Here is a 17,785-nt window from a genome sequence, read left to right on the forward strand (position 1 = left end):
AAAAAAAAAAAAAAAAAAATCCAGCGATCAAATCTAAAGTTTATTTTCCATAGTAAGATTAAAATTTTATGTTACAAACTAAATCACACTAAGTAAGTTACAGATACAAAGACTTAAGCTGGGCACGGTGGCTCATGCCTGTAATCCAGCACTCTAGGAGGAGGAAGTGAGAGGACTGACTGAGCCCAGAGGTTCGAGACCAGCCTGAGCAACTTGGTGAGAGCACGGCTCTACAATAAATCAAAAAATTAGCTGGGCGTGATAGCACGCACCTGTGGTTCCAGCTACTTGGAAGGCTGAGGCAGAAGGATGTCCTGAGCCCAGCAGGTGGAGGCTGTAGTAGCTTGTGAGTGTGCCACTGCCCTCCAGTCTGGGAGACAGAGACTGACACACTGACACACACACACACACACACACACACACACACACACACACACACAGACTTGGAACATATCATTCTGGCTACTTATCTCCTAGTCACTTATAAAAATAGATCTACTTGGAAGGCTGAGGCAGAAGGATGTCCTGAGCCCAGCAGGTGGAGGCTGTAGTAGCTTGTGAGTGTGCCACTGCCCTCCAGTCTGGGAGACAGAGACTGACACACACACACACACACACACACACACACACACACACACACACACACACACAGACTTGGAACATATCATTCTGGCTACTTATCTCCTAGTCACTTATAAAAATAGATCAAGCCAGGTTCGGTAGCTCAGCCTGTAATCCCGTGCCTTTGGGAGGCTGAGGTGAGTGGATTGTCTGAGCCCGCGGGTTCGAGACCCGCCTGGGCAGCAAGACCTCATCTCTACAATAAATCAAAAAATCAGCCGGGTGTGGTAGTGCATGCTTGTAATTCTGGCTACCTGGAAGGCTGAGGTGGAAGGATTGCCGGAGCCCAGCGGGTTGAGGCTGCGGTAGCCAGGAGCGGCCACTGCACTCCAGTCTGGGCAACAGAATGAGACTCCAACTCAAAAAAATAAAAATAAAAATAGATCAAATCTTTAATGCAGATATATGAACTTAGAATATGCTGATGCAATTTCATTGGAAACTAGGAATTCATATCCTGAATATATAATTGTAGCTTAAAAATCACTTTCTGCTTTCAATCTTTCTGAATTATATAAGGACTCTTAATTCTACTATTTGTTATCTTCCAAACTCAAACACACATAAATGAATACTCAGTCACTGAACAAATAATACATTTTCAAAAGTGTGTCTGTGAGTAAAAACCAAATTAGAAAGCTGTATTTGGAAACTGTTCAAATGTTACCTAAAGATGGTTAAAAATAAACATTTTATCCTTAAGCACTAAAACTTAGTCCTAGAAATTCTAATACACATATATTAGAATTTCCATATATTTATTTCCAAGTTCTATTCTACCGCACTGTATCCAGAAGACGGAGCCCTCAACATCTAACTAATAAGTTTACCCAACACCTGTCTAAACAGGCTACCCATGTGATTACATATCTATGCAAAATGGCCAAGACTGGGATGCCAGTAAAAAGAATTTTGAGCAGTTAAAACAGAGGTATTAAAAGTTGGTGTGTTAAAAGTTCATGCACTTTACCAAAATGAATGGACTCCTGTTATTTCATTTAGAATTTCTTATCTAAAAACAAGAATAAACTGCCCGGCTAGCTCAGTTGGTAGAGCATGGGATTCTTAATCCCAGGGTCATGGGTTCGGGTCCCACGTTGGGCGGTCCTCCCTTTTCTGCCGGGCTCGGTGGCTCATCCTGTAATCCTGCGCTTTGGGAGGCGAGGTGAGTGAATTGCCTGAGCCCGCGGGTTTGAGACCCACCTGGGCAACTTGGCAAGACTTCATCTCTACAGTAAATCAAAAAAATTAGCTGGGCGTGGTAGCACGCGCCTGTTGTTCCAGCTACTTGGAAGGCTGAGGCGGAAGGATCGCCGGAGCCCAGCAGGTTGAGGCTGCGATGGCCGGGAGCAGCCACTGAACTCCAGTCTGGGCGACAGAGTGAGTGAGACTCCAACTAAAAAAAAATCAAAAAAACAAGAATAGGCCCTTACAGATAACTACTTAGAAAAGGAAAAAACCCAGTCCAGAGGGATTTACTATGTCAAGCTTAAGTAGAAATATTTATATTAATAGCAATGCCTGAATTATCAAAAATAGCTAAATGAGCCAGGATCAGTGGCTCAGCCTGTAATCCCACGCCTTTGGGAGGCTGAGGTGAGTGGACTGTCTGAGCCCGTGGGTTCGAGACCTGCCTGGGCAGCGAGACCTCATCTCTATAATAAATCAAAAAATCAGCTGGGCATGGTAGCGCATGCCTGTAATTCCGGCTACTTGGAAGGCTGAGGTGGAAGGATCACCGGAGCCCAGCAGGTCGAGGCTGCGGTGGCCGGGAGCGGCCACTGTACTCCAGTCTGGGCGACAGAGTGACTCCAACTCAAAAAAAAAAAAAAAAAAAAAAATAGCTAAATTACAACCAACATATTTATTTGGCTTAGGCAGCAAGAAAGGAGAGTGTATCCGTTGATTGGCATCTCACACATTGGTTAATTCTAAAGTATGTACAAGTTGAACATCCCTAATCCAAAAATCTAAAATCTGAAATTCTCCAAAATCTGGAACTTTGAGTGTTGGCAAGATGCCAAATGAAAAATTCCACACCTGACCTCAGGTGATGAGTCACAGTCAATACCGTGTTTCATGCACAAAATTATTTTTTTAAATGGTATAAAATTACTTTCAGGTATAAAAGGTGTATAGGTGTATAAGTGTATAAGGCTTACATGAAACGGATGAGTTTCGTGTTTAGACTTGGGTCCCATCCCTAAGGTATCTTATGTATATGCAAATATTCCCAAGTCTAAAAAATTCTGAAATCTGAAACACTTCTGTCTCAAGCATTTCAGGTAAGGAGTTATTCATCTGTATAGTTAAAATGAAGCTTTAAAAATTCCTTCAGAGAGTGCCCTGATATAGACTTTTCTCTTTTAGTAAGTCCAACACAGTCAGTTTTTTCCCTTCTGGCATCAGACTAAATCAAAGTTTCTTTGGTTATGTACCAGATGAAGTAGTCTCCTTTATATTTGGGGGCCACGCTGTTTGAAAAAAAAAATTTAAAAATAGGTCAACCTATGAATACAGGGGCAATGTAGGCACTGAATTTTTAAGAGGGACAGATTCATTTCTCCCTTTCTGGGCTCACTCTGAAGAATACAATCTTTTAGTAGAGTTGTATTTAGAATCTTGTATAACGTTTGAACTGCTACATTTTCTTTTTTTCTTTAGGGCCCTATAGTTGAATTCACTTAAACTAAATGCACTTATGTGTATATATACTTTATAGAACATAAAAACTTTAGGCTTCTGGAATATTCTCAAATATGAACTAATAAATAGTGTTATCCTATAGTAGTCTGTAAGTATTTATTCCCTAACTATATAAGAAGATACAGCAAAATTTAAGAAGTTGAAAATAAGTAGAACAGAAAAAAACCAGATAAGCCAATTTTTAAAAAGGTGTATCCTATATATTTGGGAGGAAGGATGATTAAGAAGAAAATTACAAGATTACTAAAGATTTTTTTTCCAGCTAAATTTTTGATAATGCTCATCTTTTTTTTTTTGAGTTGGAGTCTCACTCTGTCACCCAGACTGGAGTGCAATGGCCGCTCCTGGCCACCGCAGCCTCGACCTGCTGGGATCCGACGATCCTTCTGCCTCAGCCTTCCAAGTAGCCGGAATTACAGGCATGCGCTACTATGCCCGGCTGATTTTTTGATTTATTGTAGAGATGACGTCTTGCTGCCCAGGCAGGTCTCGAACCCGCAGGCTCAGGCAATCCACTCACCTCGGCCTCCCAAAGGTGTGGGATTACAGGCTGAGCCAACGAGCCCGGCCACAAAATACATTTCAATGGATAGTTTATGTTATCAGTAAGTAAGGCTTCTGGTCAACAGTAGGCTATTAATAGTTAAATTTCTGGGGAGTCAAAAGTTATACAGAAAGTTTTAACTGTTTGGGGGGTTCAGTTCCCCTAACCCCTGCACTGTTCAAGGGTTAACTGTATGTTTTTTTTTTTTTTTGAGATGGGGTCTTATTCTGTCAACCAGGCTGGAGTGCAGTGGCACGATCATGGCTTACTGTAGCCTTAACCTCTTGGGCTCAAGTGATCCTCCCAAACTAGCCTCCAGAATAGTTGGGACTACAGGCACACATCATCACGCTTTGACTAATTTTTTGTAAAGATGAGGTTTCACTATGTTGCTCAGACAGATATCAAACTCCTAGGCTCAAAGAATCCTCCTGCCAGCCTCCCAAAGTACAGGATTACAGGTGTGAGTCACCACATTAGGCCAAATTTCTGTACTTATGAGGCTGTTTAACTGTCTATAACTCTATCAGGTGATTAGGGAAACAGTAAGTATCTCACAGTCCTTTCAAAATCTACATTTAAATTAATCTTTACAGAAACCTGGCCAGGCACAGTAGCTTACGCCTGCAATTCCTGCACTTTGGGAGGCAGAGGCGAGAGGACTACCTAAACCCAGTAGTTTGAGACCAGCCTGGGCAACTAGGCAAGACCTTGTCTCTACAATAAAGAAAAAAATTAGCTGGGCATGGTGATGAGAAGGTCGAGGATGAGGAAGCTGTGAGTGTGCCACTGCATTCCAGCATGGGCAAAAGAGTGAGACTCCGACTCAAAAAAAAAAAAACACAAAAAACCCCAAAACCAAAGATAACAACAACCAAAAAAACTGTACTAATGTAACGTTAACATTACATTTCTATAATCTATATGCTTCAAATAACAAACTTATACTTTAAAATAGAAAGCTAAGATTAGCCGGGCTTGGTGGCTCAGCCTATAATCCCAGCACTTTGGGAGGCCGAGGCAAGTGGATTGCCTGAGCCCGCAGATTCAAGACCTGCCCAAGCAACTTGGCGAGACCTCGTCTCTACAATAAATAAAAACTGACTGGGTGTGGTAGCGCGTGCCTGTAGTTCTGGTTACTTGGAAAGCTGAAGCGGAAGGACTGCCGGAGCCCAGTAGGTCGAAGCTGTGGTAGCTGTGAGCGTGACACTGCACTCCAGTCTGGGTGACAGAGTGAGACTCCAATTCAAAAAAAAAAAAAAACCCAACTCCACTGCCCCCTCAAAAAACAAGAAAGCTAAGATTATAGGAATATTTTAAATGGATGGCATTTATTTTAGACACATTTCACACTGTAGCCATAATAATAAAGTAGATATGTGAAAAGTTCCAAAAGGTATCAAAATAATCCTTTAACTTAAATATTCTTCTTTGAAAAATATGTTTCTTTCATAAATCATTCTGAATTACTGTGTCAGCATATAAGCTTATACATATCTATTGACTTCCTGGTCTCTATGCTTGAGCAGACTAGGTAAAACAACTAGAGAAGTGTCTGAGCATAAAATAGTTAACAATTTAGAGTCCATTTTTCTTTCATATTGTTTGAAGATATAATAAACTCTGTGGTTCACGAATTGCATCCAGGAACCAAAGTCACACATTAAATAGAAATAAACCACCTTTTATGTAGTAGATATATTCAAGTGAAGACACATATAAAAATTCCTATAGCAACAAGAATCAAATAAATACTTAGACCAAGGTCTTTTTTCCTTCAACTGTTTTGAGAGAAAATGACTTTTAGTCATAAATGTAATAAACCACTTAAAAAATGGATGAACCTGATATTTCTATAGAAATATACATCATAACAATAAACATACCAAAGTGTGCTGAACCACTGCTACTTTTACTTTGTGTAGAGGTACTGCATGTCTGGGTCCCAGGTTGTGCTGTTCCTGTTCGATTTATACTCCTATATACTTTCCGACAGGAGAGTTCATCATTGTCACTGTCATGTAGGGATGGTGTCCGAGGCCTAAAATGCCGCCATCTACATGATTTGATATTGACTAGTAGCTGACTGAGGTCTTTAGAGAAAGATTTGTCCGAGGTATTTGTTTCTGAGGTATTGGCAAACTGATTGACTGGAGAATGTTGTGGTGAGGAAAGCATTTCCAAATCCAGATGTTGAAACATACTGTCATAGTCTGAATGAGCTCTGTCCAGTAAGACCCTATCAAAAATAAGACAGGAAACATACATTTAAAATAGATATTCAAAGATTATACAAAAAAGTTTTCCTTACTCCCCTCAACTCCTAAAAAGCCAACTTATACAGAATATTTAAAAGTTATCAACTGAGGTGAGTGGATTGCCTGAGCCCGCGGGTTCGAGACCCGCCTGGGCAGTGAGACCTCATCTCTACAATAAATCAAAAAAAAAAAAATCAGCCGGGCGTGGTAGCGCATGCCTGTAATTCCGGCTACTTAGAAGGCTGAGGCGGAAAGATCGCCAGAGCCCAGCGGGTGAGGCTGCGGTGGCCGGGAGCGGCCACTGCACTCCAGTCTGGGTGACAGAGTGAGACTCCAACTCAAAAAAAAAATAAATAAATAAAATAAAAGCTATCAAGTTGGTTATTTCAATATTTAACTCTTATGGGCTAAAAATCTCAGTTTCTAATTCTTTTTTCAAAATGTTTCTCAACCAAAGATTTTCACTTCATTATAAAGCATCAAAACAAACACTTCATAAAATGTTGCTAACATATTTCTTCTATATTTAAGTAAAAACTTCATTCTTTTTAGTGAGGAGGGGAGAAGGGAAGAGAAAAACAGTAAAAGGTATGTGATATTTTATACCACTAAAATTTCTAATGGACAAAATATTTGCGATCCACTACTCTAAAGGACATAGTTTGATGTTGTTTATACAAACTTTATAAATGACTCCATCTCAAAATACTAACATTGATTAATGCCGATAATAGAATAAAATAAAGCTAACATAGAGAATTTTCACGACTACTGGTATTAATTAGTGATGGATGAAAAAATGTATTTTAGTGCCCAGATAATTTTAAACTAAAGTTTAAGGAATAAAAACAGCAATTGAGAATTAAAAATGAAATAAAAATTATATACGCTATTAATTTATCATAAGTTATAGCCTTAAATTTCTTCCTGAAAGCACTTTGACACAATTTTTTTTTTTTGCCTTTTTATCTTTTTTCACATTATACATTAAGTTTATGTGTTCTGCAGTTCCTCTCCCCATACAAACAACTTCTCACATAAAGGCATTTAAGGTTAGGTCATGCATGGATCCTCTTCATTGACAAGTTAAACAATCCATCATACTAGTTAATGTGACAGTTCTTGGCCCATTTAATCTCTTTTTCCAGTATCTCCCAGAACTCCTGAAACAACTTTTCTGTAGTTTCCTTAACATTATATAGTGTGCGCAATCATTAAGCTATACTTGTCTTTATCTGTTGCCTTTTCTCAGAATTCTATCCCTTGATAATTTATTTGAAGTTTTCATTCTTGGGGAGAAAAGCAGATTCAACAGGGACCCTCTAGAGATACGTATCAAAAGCTATGGTTGTGTAAGAACCAGTAGCAAAGTGGCAAAAATATTTTAGACAACAAATCAGTTAAGAATAGCAAATGGGAACTAATGAGCTGTCCAGAAGGATTGCTCTATCTAAAATAGCCCTAGGCTAGAAATACACAACTACCTTACCTTCCACCACGCCCAACCCGTCTTCTCGCAAATCCAATACACCTTTGGGGTACGGTGAGAGTAGTTAAGCAGTATCTATAACGCACATCCCCTAATCCTCCATCTTTAGGACTAGTCCAAGGCCAGTTGCCAGTTTGGTCTAAGTGAGGCTTAAAAACAAAAAAAATTCAAATTATTTTATCAGTTAAAAGTAAACAGCTTGTTATTTACAAAGAGAGTCTGAAACTTACAGCATAGTACTGACAGCCTGCTTTCCTACGAAAAGCAAAAGGACCATCAGGATCATTGTCCTCCTCAGCTTCCGAAGAGCCAGACAGAACCTTTAAATAAAATAAAAAAGGTAGGTCAAATATGTGACTTCCTACATTCTTCCTCTAAATTCATAAATAAAACCTTATTTTTTACCTGGGAAAGAGGTTCTTCATCTGAGCTGGGAAAGTCATACTGATTTAAATCTTTAGCATTAAAGACTGGCAGTGCAGCAGGACTCGTCTGTTGGGGAGTAGCAGCAGCAGACGATGGCAAGACTTTGGGCTTCTTTTCGTATTTCCGTTTCGGTCGGATAAGATCGGCTTTATCTTGCTGCAACAAAAGATGTGAATTAATTATACACGAGAAACCATGTTCAACAGACTTGTAGTTTTTGGGAAAATTATAAAAAGAGGTTTATTGCTATAATGAGGTCATTCATATTCATAAGAGAAACAAAACTATATTTGGCCATCTCATAATGTAAAGTCTTAGAGAAGGTGGCCTCTGTGGCATAAATATGCCTTACAATCTAAACATAATCCTATAAACTATTTTGCTTCAATTAAAGTAAAAGGAGAGAACAGAAGTTCTCTAGCATCTGAAGTTCTATCCTATAAATTCAATCAGTATTTACCACCGGCTCCTCTTTTTCTTAACTTTCTTTTCTTTTTTTGAGTTGGAGTCTCACTCTGTCACCCAGACTGCAGTGCAGTGGCCGCTCCCGGCCACAGAAGTTCTCTAGCATCTGAAGTTCTATCCTATAAATTCAATCAGTATTTACCACCGGCTCCTCTTTTTCTTAACTTTCTTTTTTTTTTGAGTTGGAGTCTCACTCTGTCACCCAGACTGCAGTGCAGTGGCCGCTCCCGGCCACCGCAGCCTCAACCTGCTGGGCTCTGGCAATCCTTCTAAGTAGCCGGAATTACAGGCACGCGCTGCCACGCCCGGCTGATTTTTTTATTTAGTGTAGAGATGAGGTCTCGCTGCCCAAGCGGGTCTTGAACCCGCGGGCTCAGGCAATCCACTCACCTCAGCCTCCCAAAGGTGCGGGATTACAGGCTGAGCCACCGAGCCCGGCTTTCTTAACTTTCTATAAAAATTCTTGGAGAGAGAGAGAAAAAAAAAGCAATGTCTAGATTTTACTCTCAAGAAATAACAAATTAATATAGAGAAAATAATAACGAAAATAAGTTTATATACACAGAAATCAAACTGCAGATAACCGTTAACAATGCCAGCTTTCTGGAATGGTGAATTTTGAGCAGTTGTACAGGGTAGAAGTATGAAATCATTATATAGAGGAAAAAAAATGAATAAAATGCAAAGGCAGAGTGATTAAGCTGATAGAACACAACACACATTAGAAATATTTATTGTAGATGATGGCAAAGGTTGAAAGAAGTATGAATTTTGTTTGTAGGTAAGAAGATGAGGTAAAAATTATCTTTGTTGGGAAGAAAATAATCATGGCAAATGTCACAGTTATGAAAACATACTAAATATTTTAGACATGTATATGGTATTATGATTTTTTGGGGGGAAGTTAACTATTAAATTATAATGTATCTACAATTTCTACTGTTGTAGACAGTACAATCTTAAATCAAAAGACATAGCCATATGGTAATGCAAAATATTATTTCAAAGTTAGTATCAACGGTCAGCTGAGACAATACTTTAGGACTACATTATTACCTACGACTTTTCTTACAAGTACAATTCAAAACCTTGTGCTTATTCAAAAAAGTGTGCAATCCAATTACTTAAATCACAATAAAAAGTATCAAGATAACAGAAACAGCCCCATTAATGATTCTGTTTTAATCTGGAGGAATTTAAAGTAAATAACTTTGAAGTATGAAGTTTTACACTTCTGGCACATATATATACAAAGTACAGAGTAGGATAACTGAAGGAGTCTGACCTTGAAATATAAGAGCCGAAAGACAAATAAGTAGACTATAAAGCCATGGAAGGTTTAGACAGAGGGACCACAATCTTAAACTACTAAAAGTGGAAAAAACTGCAATAAATTTTAAAGATATATTTAGGACTAATAAATTATAAATGCAGAACATAAAATTTAGACATATAAAATTTAAATAAGTATTTATATGAATAAAAGTAAATAATAATTTGGAGCATAACCCTAACTTTCTGAATTATCAAAGGGAATAACTTTATTCCCCTGTCTAACCTCTCTCTCCAACATTTTATTAAAAAATGAAAATGGTCCCTGGCACTGCTGTAACCCCCCCCTTCGTGCGCGCGTGCACACACGCGCGCGCGCACACACACACACACACACACACACACACACACACACACAGAGTCTGGGCTGGGGAAATCATCACTAATTGGTATGTATATTCAGTTCAGGTTTGAAGGTCTCTTTTGCTACAATAAAAAAATTGCAAACATGATATTAAATAACACAGGAAGATGAAACTGATGTAGACTCACTCTTCACATTGAACTGGTATGTTGACTTCTAAACTTCATGAAAAATTTTACACAAAAAATACTTTTTCCAGATGCACACTTTCCAAGAAGGTGCCATGTAATTAAATGCCCCCCTTATTTCCCTGTTTCCCTTCACTAATTTTATTTCCTCTCACCAAATTTTATTCTTCATGAATTATGAAGTATTTGATTAAGTACTAATTTGTCAAATATTTCCATCTCTCAACTATCTATATTACAAACAAAAAGAGATACTGGAATTCTCTTTTACACACTGATGAGTCCCAAGAGACAAACTCATCATATCAGAAAGGGTACCATGTCTGTTTCCCTAAACCTCCATTATTTTGTTTGAATTAATATTTCATAATCCTATAACTAGTAAAATACTCCTTTTATCAGATATAGCAACAAAATCTTCCATTTATAAGGAAAAATAGAAACCAAAAATAAAACTTTATACTATTATCACAAAAACTTTAATCACCTTATTAACTTTGAACTCCTTCACATCCATTGCTTCTTGATGTTTAAACTGACTGCTATTAGTAATAGGGATGATAGGGATGGCATAAGTAGGTTTCATTGGCTGTCTCTGTGCCATAACCTCAGACATGATCTCTCCATTGTAGTCACCCAAATTATACCTGAAATTATAAAAAAGGAAAGTTTAAAATTATATATACTTAAGGTGTATAATGTGATGTTTCAATACATATATATTGTGAAATGTTTACTACAATCAAGCTAATTAATATATCCATCACCTTACATAGTCACCTTATGTGTGTATGTGATGAGATTATTTAAATCTATTCTCTTAGCAAATTTCATTGTATACATTAGGTCTCCAAAACTTACTCATTTCATAACTGTAAGTCTGTACCCTTTGATCAACGTACAAAATATATAATTTTTATGTTGTCAATACACCTAAGTAAAGCTCGGGGAAAAAAAGGTTTAAAAAGTTAGTTCTGTAAGCACTTATCCTTATGACCATTAAAAATTGACTGTGATATAACAGACACCAATTAGACAAAAGATTACAGTTAATTTGTGACTATTTGCTAAAGCTCTATTTAATTTAAAGATTATATAATGTCTTTTGTTTCTTCCTTCTACTGTTTTGGCTTACATCTTTATCTGGACACATAAATAGATGACTGTGGGCCGAGTGTGGAGGATCAAACCCGTACCCAGCACTTTGGGAGGCCAAGGCGAGAAGACTGCCTAAGCCCAGGAGTTTGAGAACAAACAGTCTGGGCAACACGGCGACACCTCATCGCTACAATAAATTAAAAAATTAGCTGGTGTGGTAGTGTGCACCTGCAGTCCTAGATATATGGAAGGATGAGGCAGAAATGTCTAAGCCCAGCAGGTCAAGGCTGTGACAGATGTGATTGTGCTGCTGTGCTCCAGCCCTGGATGACTCAAACAATAAGTAAATAAAAATAACTGTGGGTAAAAATAAAAATAATAATAAAACAAAAGGCTGGAACTTTAACTGAGCAATTTTAGTGAAAGATTTGGTGGAGAAGTTGAAATTAATGCTTAAAATGGTACAGAGAAACTTTTTGCTAATTAGAATTGCCTGTGCTTAAAATCAATATTGCTGAATGTAATCTCAAGAAATTTAACAGTGGTTTTCTTTGGGAATAGGAACTGAGAAATAGGGCAGGGGGGCTTAAAGTTTTCATTGTGGCTGGGCTCAGTGGCTCAGCCTGGAATCCCAGCACTTTGGGAGGCCCAGGTTAGTGAACTGCCTGAGCCCGCGGGTTTGAGATCAGCCCAGAAAACTTGGTGAGACCTTGTCTCTACAATGAAATAAAAAATAGCCAGGCATGGTAGCATGCGTCTGTATTTCCAGCTACTTGAAGGCTGAGGCGGAAGGATCACTACAGCCCAGAAGGTCGATGCTGGGGTGGCTGTAAGCATGCGTGCCACTGCACTCCAGCCTAGGTGAAGGAGTAAGACTCCTACTCAAAAAAAAACCAAAAAATAAAAAACAAGTTTTCATTGGGTGCCCTGCCAAATGGTCGAGTGTTAAGATTTATGGGCCTTTCCCCCTCCTCCTTTATACTTTTCAACCCAGTATTTTAAACTATATACAAACAATCAGTACTATCAAGTAAATAAGACAAAAACTTTAGGACGAACAAATGTTCTCTCCCTTACAGTTCTGCATACAACTCAAGAACAAGACTTGGAAATGGAAATATTTGTATATTTTATTTTATTTTTTGAGTTAAGCCTCACTCTGTCACCCAGACTGGAGTGCAGTGGCTGCTCCCGGCCACCGCAGCCTCAACCTGCTGGGCTCTGGCAATCCTTCCGCCTCAGCCTTCCAAGTAGCTGGAACTACAGGCACACGCTACCACGCCCGGCTAATATTTGATTTATTGTAGAGATGAGATCTCGCCAAGTTGCCCTGGTGGGTCTCGAACCCGCAGGCTTAGGCAATCCACTCACCTCAGCCTCCCAAAGTGCTGGGATTACAGGCTGAGTCACCGAGCCTGGCTATATTTTAATTTTTAACCTGTCACGTTTAAAGAAAATAAATCAACAGCAGATGTTCATGAGGATGTGGAGAAAAGGGAACACTTATACTGTTGGCAGGAATGTAAATTAGCACAACCTCAATGGAAGCACTACAGAGATTTCTCAAAGAACTACAAACAGAACTATCATTTGATCCAGCAATTCTGCTACTGGGTATCTATCTGAAGGAAAAGAAGTCATTTTATCAAAAAGATAGTAGCATTCATGTTTATCACAGCGCTATTCACAATAGCAAAAATATGGACTCGACTTAGGTGTCTTATCATTGGATGACTGGCTGAAAAACATGTGGTACACATATATACAATGGAATACTATTTAGCCATAAAAAAAGAATGAAATCATATCTTTGCAGCAATATTGATGGAACTGGAGACCATTATCTTAAGTGAAACAACTCTGAAGCACAAAGTCAAATACTATATGTTCTCACTCAGAAGTGGTAGCTAAATAATGTGATTGCACCAACACAGAATAGGGAATGATACACATTGGAGACTAGGGAGGTGAGGGAGGGGAGTGAGGAATGAGAAGATGCTTAGTGGATACAATGTACACTATCTGAATGACCATTACACTGGGAGCCCCAACTTCACCACTGCACAGTGTATCCATGTGGCAAAGCTGCACTTGTACACTCCTTGAATTCATATAAACAGACAAAAAGAAAACATGTAAAATTATTCAAAATGTAATATCATACTACATATTTAAACAGTCTCTATTATTAAAAGAAGATATTTCTGCCATTACCTCATTTCAGATAATTGTATAGGAAATAAATAAACTCAATATACAATATGTTAATGGTACTACACTTCCCAACTCTATTAAAATATACTTTACCTCTTTTCCATAATTTCCAGTGTTAAATGCAGTAGCTCCCTCTTACTCTTTTCTCTTCTTTTTATCATTTCTAGAATAGTAACAGCTCGACTTAGATCTCGACGCAGCTTAAGCATTTTTTCATAAGAGGCTTCATCATTTTTGCGATTCTGCAAGTATGAAGTTGTTTGTTTAATGTATAGTGGAGTTGTGAGCACAGTTACTGACACATAACTGTATCAGTTTGAAACTTAAAGACACTAAAATGGAGCATGGATCACCAGGAAATCAATTTTGTATATGATTTTTAAATGGATCAACATTAAAATATATCATTAACAGTTTCATAATAAATCTTAAAGTCAACTTATTTTAAATTAATTTTTTCATTATCGTATAGAAAGTCATATTTGAACACAAATTAAACTACAGCATTAAGATATTAAGAAATTCATTCTCATACAAAAAAAATTACCAAAAAAAAATTCTTCAAATTCACTTACTTTTCGAGTCTGCATTTTTTCAGTACGTCTTCTAAAAGCCACATAAGGATCATTTGTGCTGGAACCATCTCGCTTCTCTTGTTTTACTGATGGGATAAGAGATGGCCCGCGACAGTTTTTTCTCTTTTTAATCCAATATTCATAAACTTCTCTAATTAATTCATCATCTTCTTTTAGCAGTAGCTTGGCTTCCTGCAGACTGACTGGCTAAATGTAAAACGGTTATGTCATTTTCGTATAATACATATATAAGGTTAAAAAGTATTTGCTTCTAAATTTAGCTGATAATAACAAAAATTACAACATTATTAACAAATAGCAAACTTATGTGGAGTAGGTTATACATGTCAGTCACTGAGCTAGGTGTTTTATATACATTATTTTATTTAATTTTGACAATCCTGGGGGAAACTGAGGCACAGAGAGATTTTTTTTAAACATATTGCTCAAGATTACACAGGTTAGTAATAGGTAAATATGAAATTTGAATTTGAATTCATATTTTCTAACTCCAAATCCTGCTTGTTTACCTTATTTCTCCCCCATTATACTCTTTTCATATAATATAGTTATTTACATAGAATATGTCCACACATGTACTACATATAAATGAAATTATACCTGCTGACCACTGCCTTTTTCTAAACGATCAATCATCTCCTCAAATTGCAACGGGCAGATGTCCATTTTCTTTTTCAGTTTATTCACAAATATTTCATCTTCAGAATCCAAATCATAATCAGGCTGTTCAGCATCCAAACTAAAAGCTGACAGAAGGAACCACAAGCAATCATTTACTGTGTGAATTCACCAGCAAAACACACTCACAGATGTCTGGATAAAAAGAAGACACGTTTTCTGAAGAAATAAGAAAGACTTTTTTGTAATCTAAGCTTACAGATATATCTTCTACACTTAAAGGAAGGAGATTATCCTTACTATGAATATAGATATAACTGATAAAAGACAACGGATGCGACCTCCTCCTACTACTCCCAAAGCAAATAAACTAGGAGCCCGTTATTAAGATGTACTGGGTTGAACCATGTGAAAGCACCATTTTCACAGCTCAAAAATCATCTCATTGCAGCAATTTCATATAGTTTGATATAATACAAAATGTCTTTGAATATGGTTTTTCTAGAATATTTAAGTCCACTTTATAGACGATTTAACTACTTCACCAAAAGCTTAGAGAGCGATATTAAAGCTGAAGCATTAGAAGTCACTACCAATAACAGTATAGGCTGAGTACTCCTTATCCAAAATGCCTGGGACTAGAAGTGTTTTGGATTTTTGATTTTGAATATTTTCATATACACAATGAGATATTTTGAGGATGGGACCCAAATTGAAATACAAAATTCACTTGTTTCATATATACTTTAAAATATATAGATATATTCAATATATCTTATCTATTAAAATATGCACTGGGGGGACCTCTAAAACCTGGAATTTATTTTAAAATTGTGTATTTATCCTCATACGTTTAAACTTTAGTCACCTGCAAAGTATTTGTTTTAAGCAGTGTACCTATTGAGATGCTTTTTCCACAGCTCAGAACAGTTTTTGAACTAGTTGATTTTGATGTCTTTTAGTGGTTCTGCCATTTTTTGCTTCACCTCTTTCACATTGGCAAGTCTCTTTTTGAGGATTTTTTTCATCCAGTGAAACAACAAAAAAAGTTGCTTGGGGTGAGACTGGTTGAACAGGGAGGGTGGTGGGGCACAGGGGTCATGTCTTCTTGGGTCAAAACTGCCGAACACTCAGCACAGTGTGGGCAGGTGCATTGTCATGGTAGAAGAACCAGTTACCTGTTTGCCACAACTCAGAACACTTCTTCTGCAAATTGTCAGCAACCTTCTCAAAACTTCTAGATACAAACTTTGGTTGACCATTTGATTCCATAGGGAATACATTCCAAATGTACCACAAGGAGCTCACCCTCCAAAAGATAATTCCAGGTTTTTGGGGTCCCTCCTCGTATAAAGCATGAAGGTAATTTTATACAATACTTTTAATAATTTTGCAAAGTTTTGGCTGCAACCCATTATTTGAGGTCAGGTGTGGAATGTTTCACTTGTGCCATCAAGAGTTTTGAATACTGAAGCATTTCAGATTTTTACTTTTCAGATTAGGGTATTCAATCTGTAATCTTTATTATTCAGTAATATTATGGCCCTAGAAACAGGAGTGGCTTTAGATTTTCTAGGTGACACTATTGGATGTGTTCTAAATAGAAAATAAGAGTATAAAAAAACAGGTAAATGGGTTGTCTCTTCTCTTTTTTTTTTGAGTTGGAGTCTCACTCTGTCACCCAGACTAGAGTGCAGTGGCCGCTCCCGGCCACCGCAGCCTCAACCTGCTGGGCTCCGGCGATCCTTCCACCTCAGCCTTCCAAGTAGCTGGAATTACAGGTGCGCGCTACCATGCCCGGCTAATTTTTTGATTTATTGTAGAGATGAGGTCTCACCAAGTTGCCCAGGTGGGTCTTGAACCCGCGGGCTCAGGCAATTCACTCACTTCAGCCTCCCAAGGTGCAGGATTACAGGCTGAGCCACCGAGCCTGGCTCACTTTTGTTTTTTAAGACACTGATCTCTTTTGAAGACGATGTCCCCTTCCTCAGGCCTCTATTATTATTATTATTATTAGCACATTCCTCATTTTTGTGTCCATCTAATTTTTTTCCCTATCCCTAATTAAATTAAATTATGCATTCTTGGCTAGAATACTGCATACTAAATATTTTTAGTCCTTCTCAGAGTATCACATCTGGAGGCATACAGTGTTCATCATAAGTGAAGCCAAGAAGTCAAGAAGCTGCCCAATTATTTCACTGAATAACCAAATGTTTATCTTTCCCTGTAACCAATAAGCAGTTCGTGGGGAGAGCTTTAAGTCTTGCAAATATCCTTCTCATAAAAATTTCCTCTCATATTGAGAATACAATGATGATTCCAGTGTGACCTAACCTTGATTAACTGGAAAAATAATTTTCCAATTCTAGCATTCTTTCCATTCTATATCATTCAACTCTTGGCATTCTACTGTAAGCATGGGATGGCTATTCTCCCCACTTATCATTTATTTATTTATTTATTATCAGTATGGATTCATGGATTCCTACTTTTTCAGTAATTTATAATTTATTATTATACTTTGCTGCCCAAACTGTCTCAGAATTAGCCAGTGGAAATTTGTGTCTTATGACATGCTCCCATCATTTTTTTCAGTACTTAACTCCTGGTTTACAAGATGTTCCAAGGTCATTCTGTACTTATCTTGCCCTGCCCTGAAATCAGCCACTTCTTTGAGGATTCCTGCTGCCATTTAGTGGGGGAATAAACTAGAGAAAAGGTGACACGTGTGCTTATTTTTGCTTCTTGGCCCTTTCAGGGGAGAGAACTAGAAATGTATATGCCTATATATACACCCACACACACATATATGCATATAAAAAATATATACCTGACTATCCTTTTAAAAAATGTTTTGAGTATTAACAGGAGAGCCTTGAGACTCAGGGGGAGGAGATATTCGTGTCTGTCTGTTCTGGGCAGC

The 17,785-nt window shown here is 37.8% G+C and overlaps 1 protein-coding gene and 1 non-coding gene across 5 annotated transcripts in view; one reads left to right on the forward strand and one right to left on the reverse strand.

The window, feature by feature from the left end:
- Nucleotides 1–17,785, reverse strand: part of EPC1 (enhancer of polycomb homolog 1) — a 113,144-nt gene that overhangs the window by 10,381 nt on the left and 84,978 nt on the right. For all 4 annotated transcript variants that reach the window (XM_008066495.2, XM_008066494.2, XM_021716811.1 and 1 more), the window contains exons 3-10: nt 14,842–14,987; nt 14,221–14,427; nt 13,739–13,887; nt 10,821–10,980; nt 8,024–8,200; nt 7,849–7,938; nt 7,619–7,767; nt 5,758–6,110 (exon numbers count right to left, since the gene is read on the reverse strand). In XM_008066495.2, coding sequence (XP_008064686.1) covers nt 5,758–6,110; nt 7,619–7,767; nt 7,849–7,938; nt 8,024–8,200; nt 10,821–10,980; nt 13,739–13,887; nt 14,221–14,427; nt 14,842–14,987 — 1,431 coding nt within the window. The remainder of the gene's footprint in view (nt 1–5,757; nt 6,111–7,618; nt 7,768–7,848; nt 7,939–8,023; nt 8,201–10,820; nt 10,981–13,738; nt 13,888–14,220; nt 14,428–14,841; nt 14,988–17,785) is intronic.
- On the forward strand, nt 1,653–1,725 carry TRNAK-CUU. Its single transcript has one exon. It is a non-coding gene; the product is annotated as a tRNA-Lys (tRNA).

This window comes from Carlito syrichta, unplaced genomic scaffold (genome assembly GCF_000164805.1).
Source record: "Carlito syrichta isolate Samal-C Ts95f unplaced genomic scaffold, Tarsius_syrichta-2.0.1 Scaffold308972, whole genome shotgun sequence".
Lineage (NCBI taxonomy): Eukaryota > Metazoa > Chordata > Mammalia > Primates > Tarsiidae > Carlito > Carlito syrichta.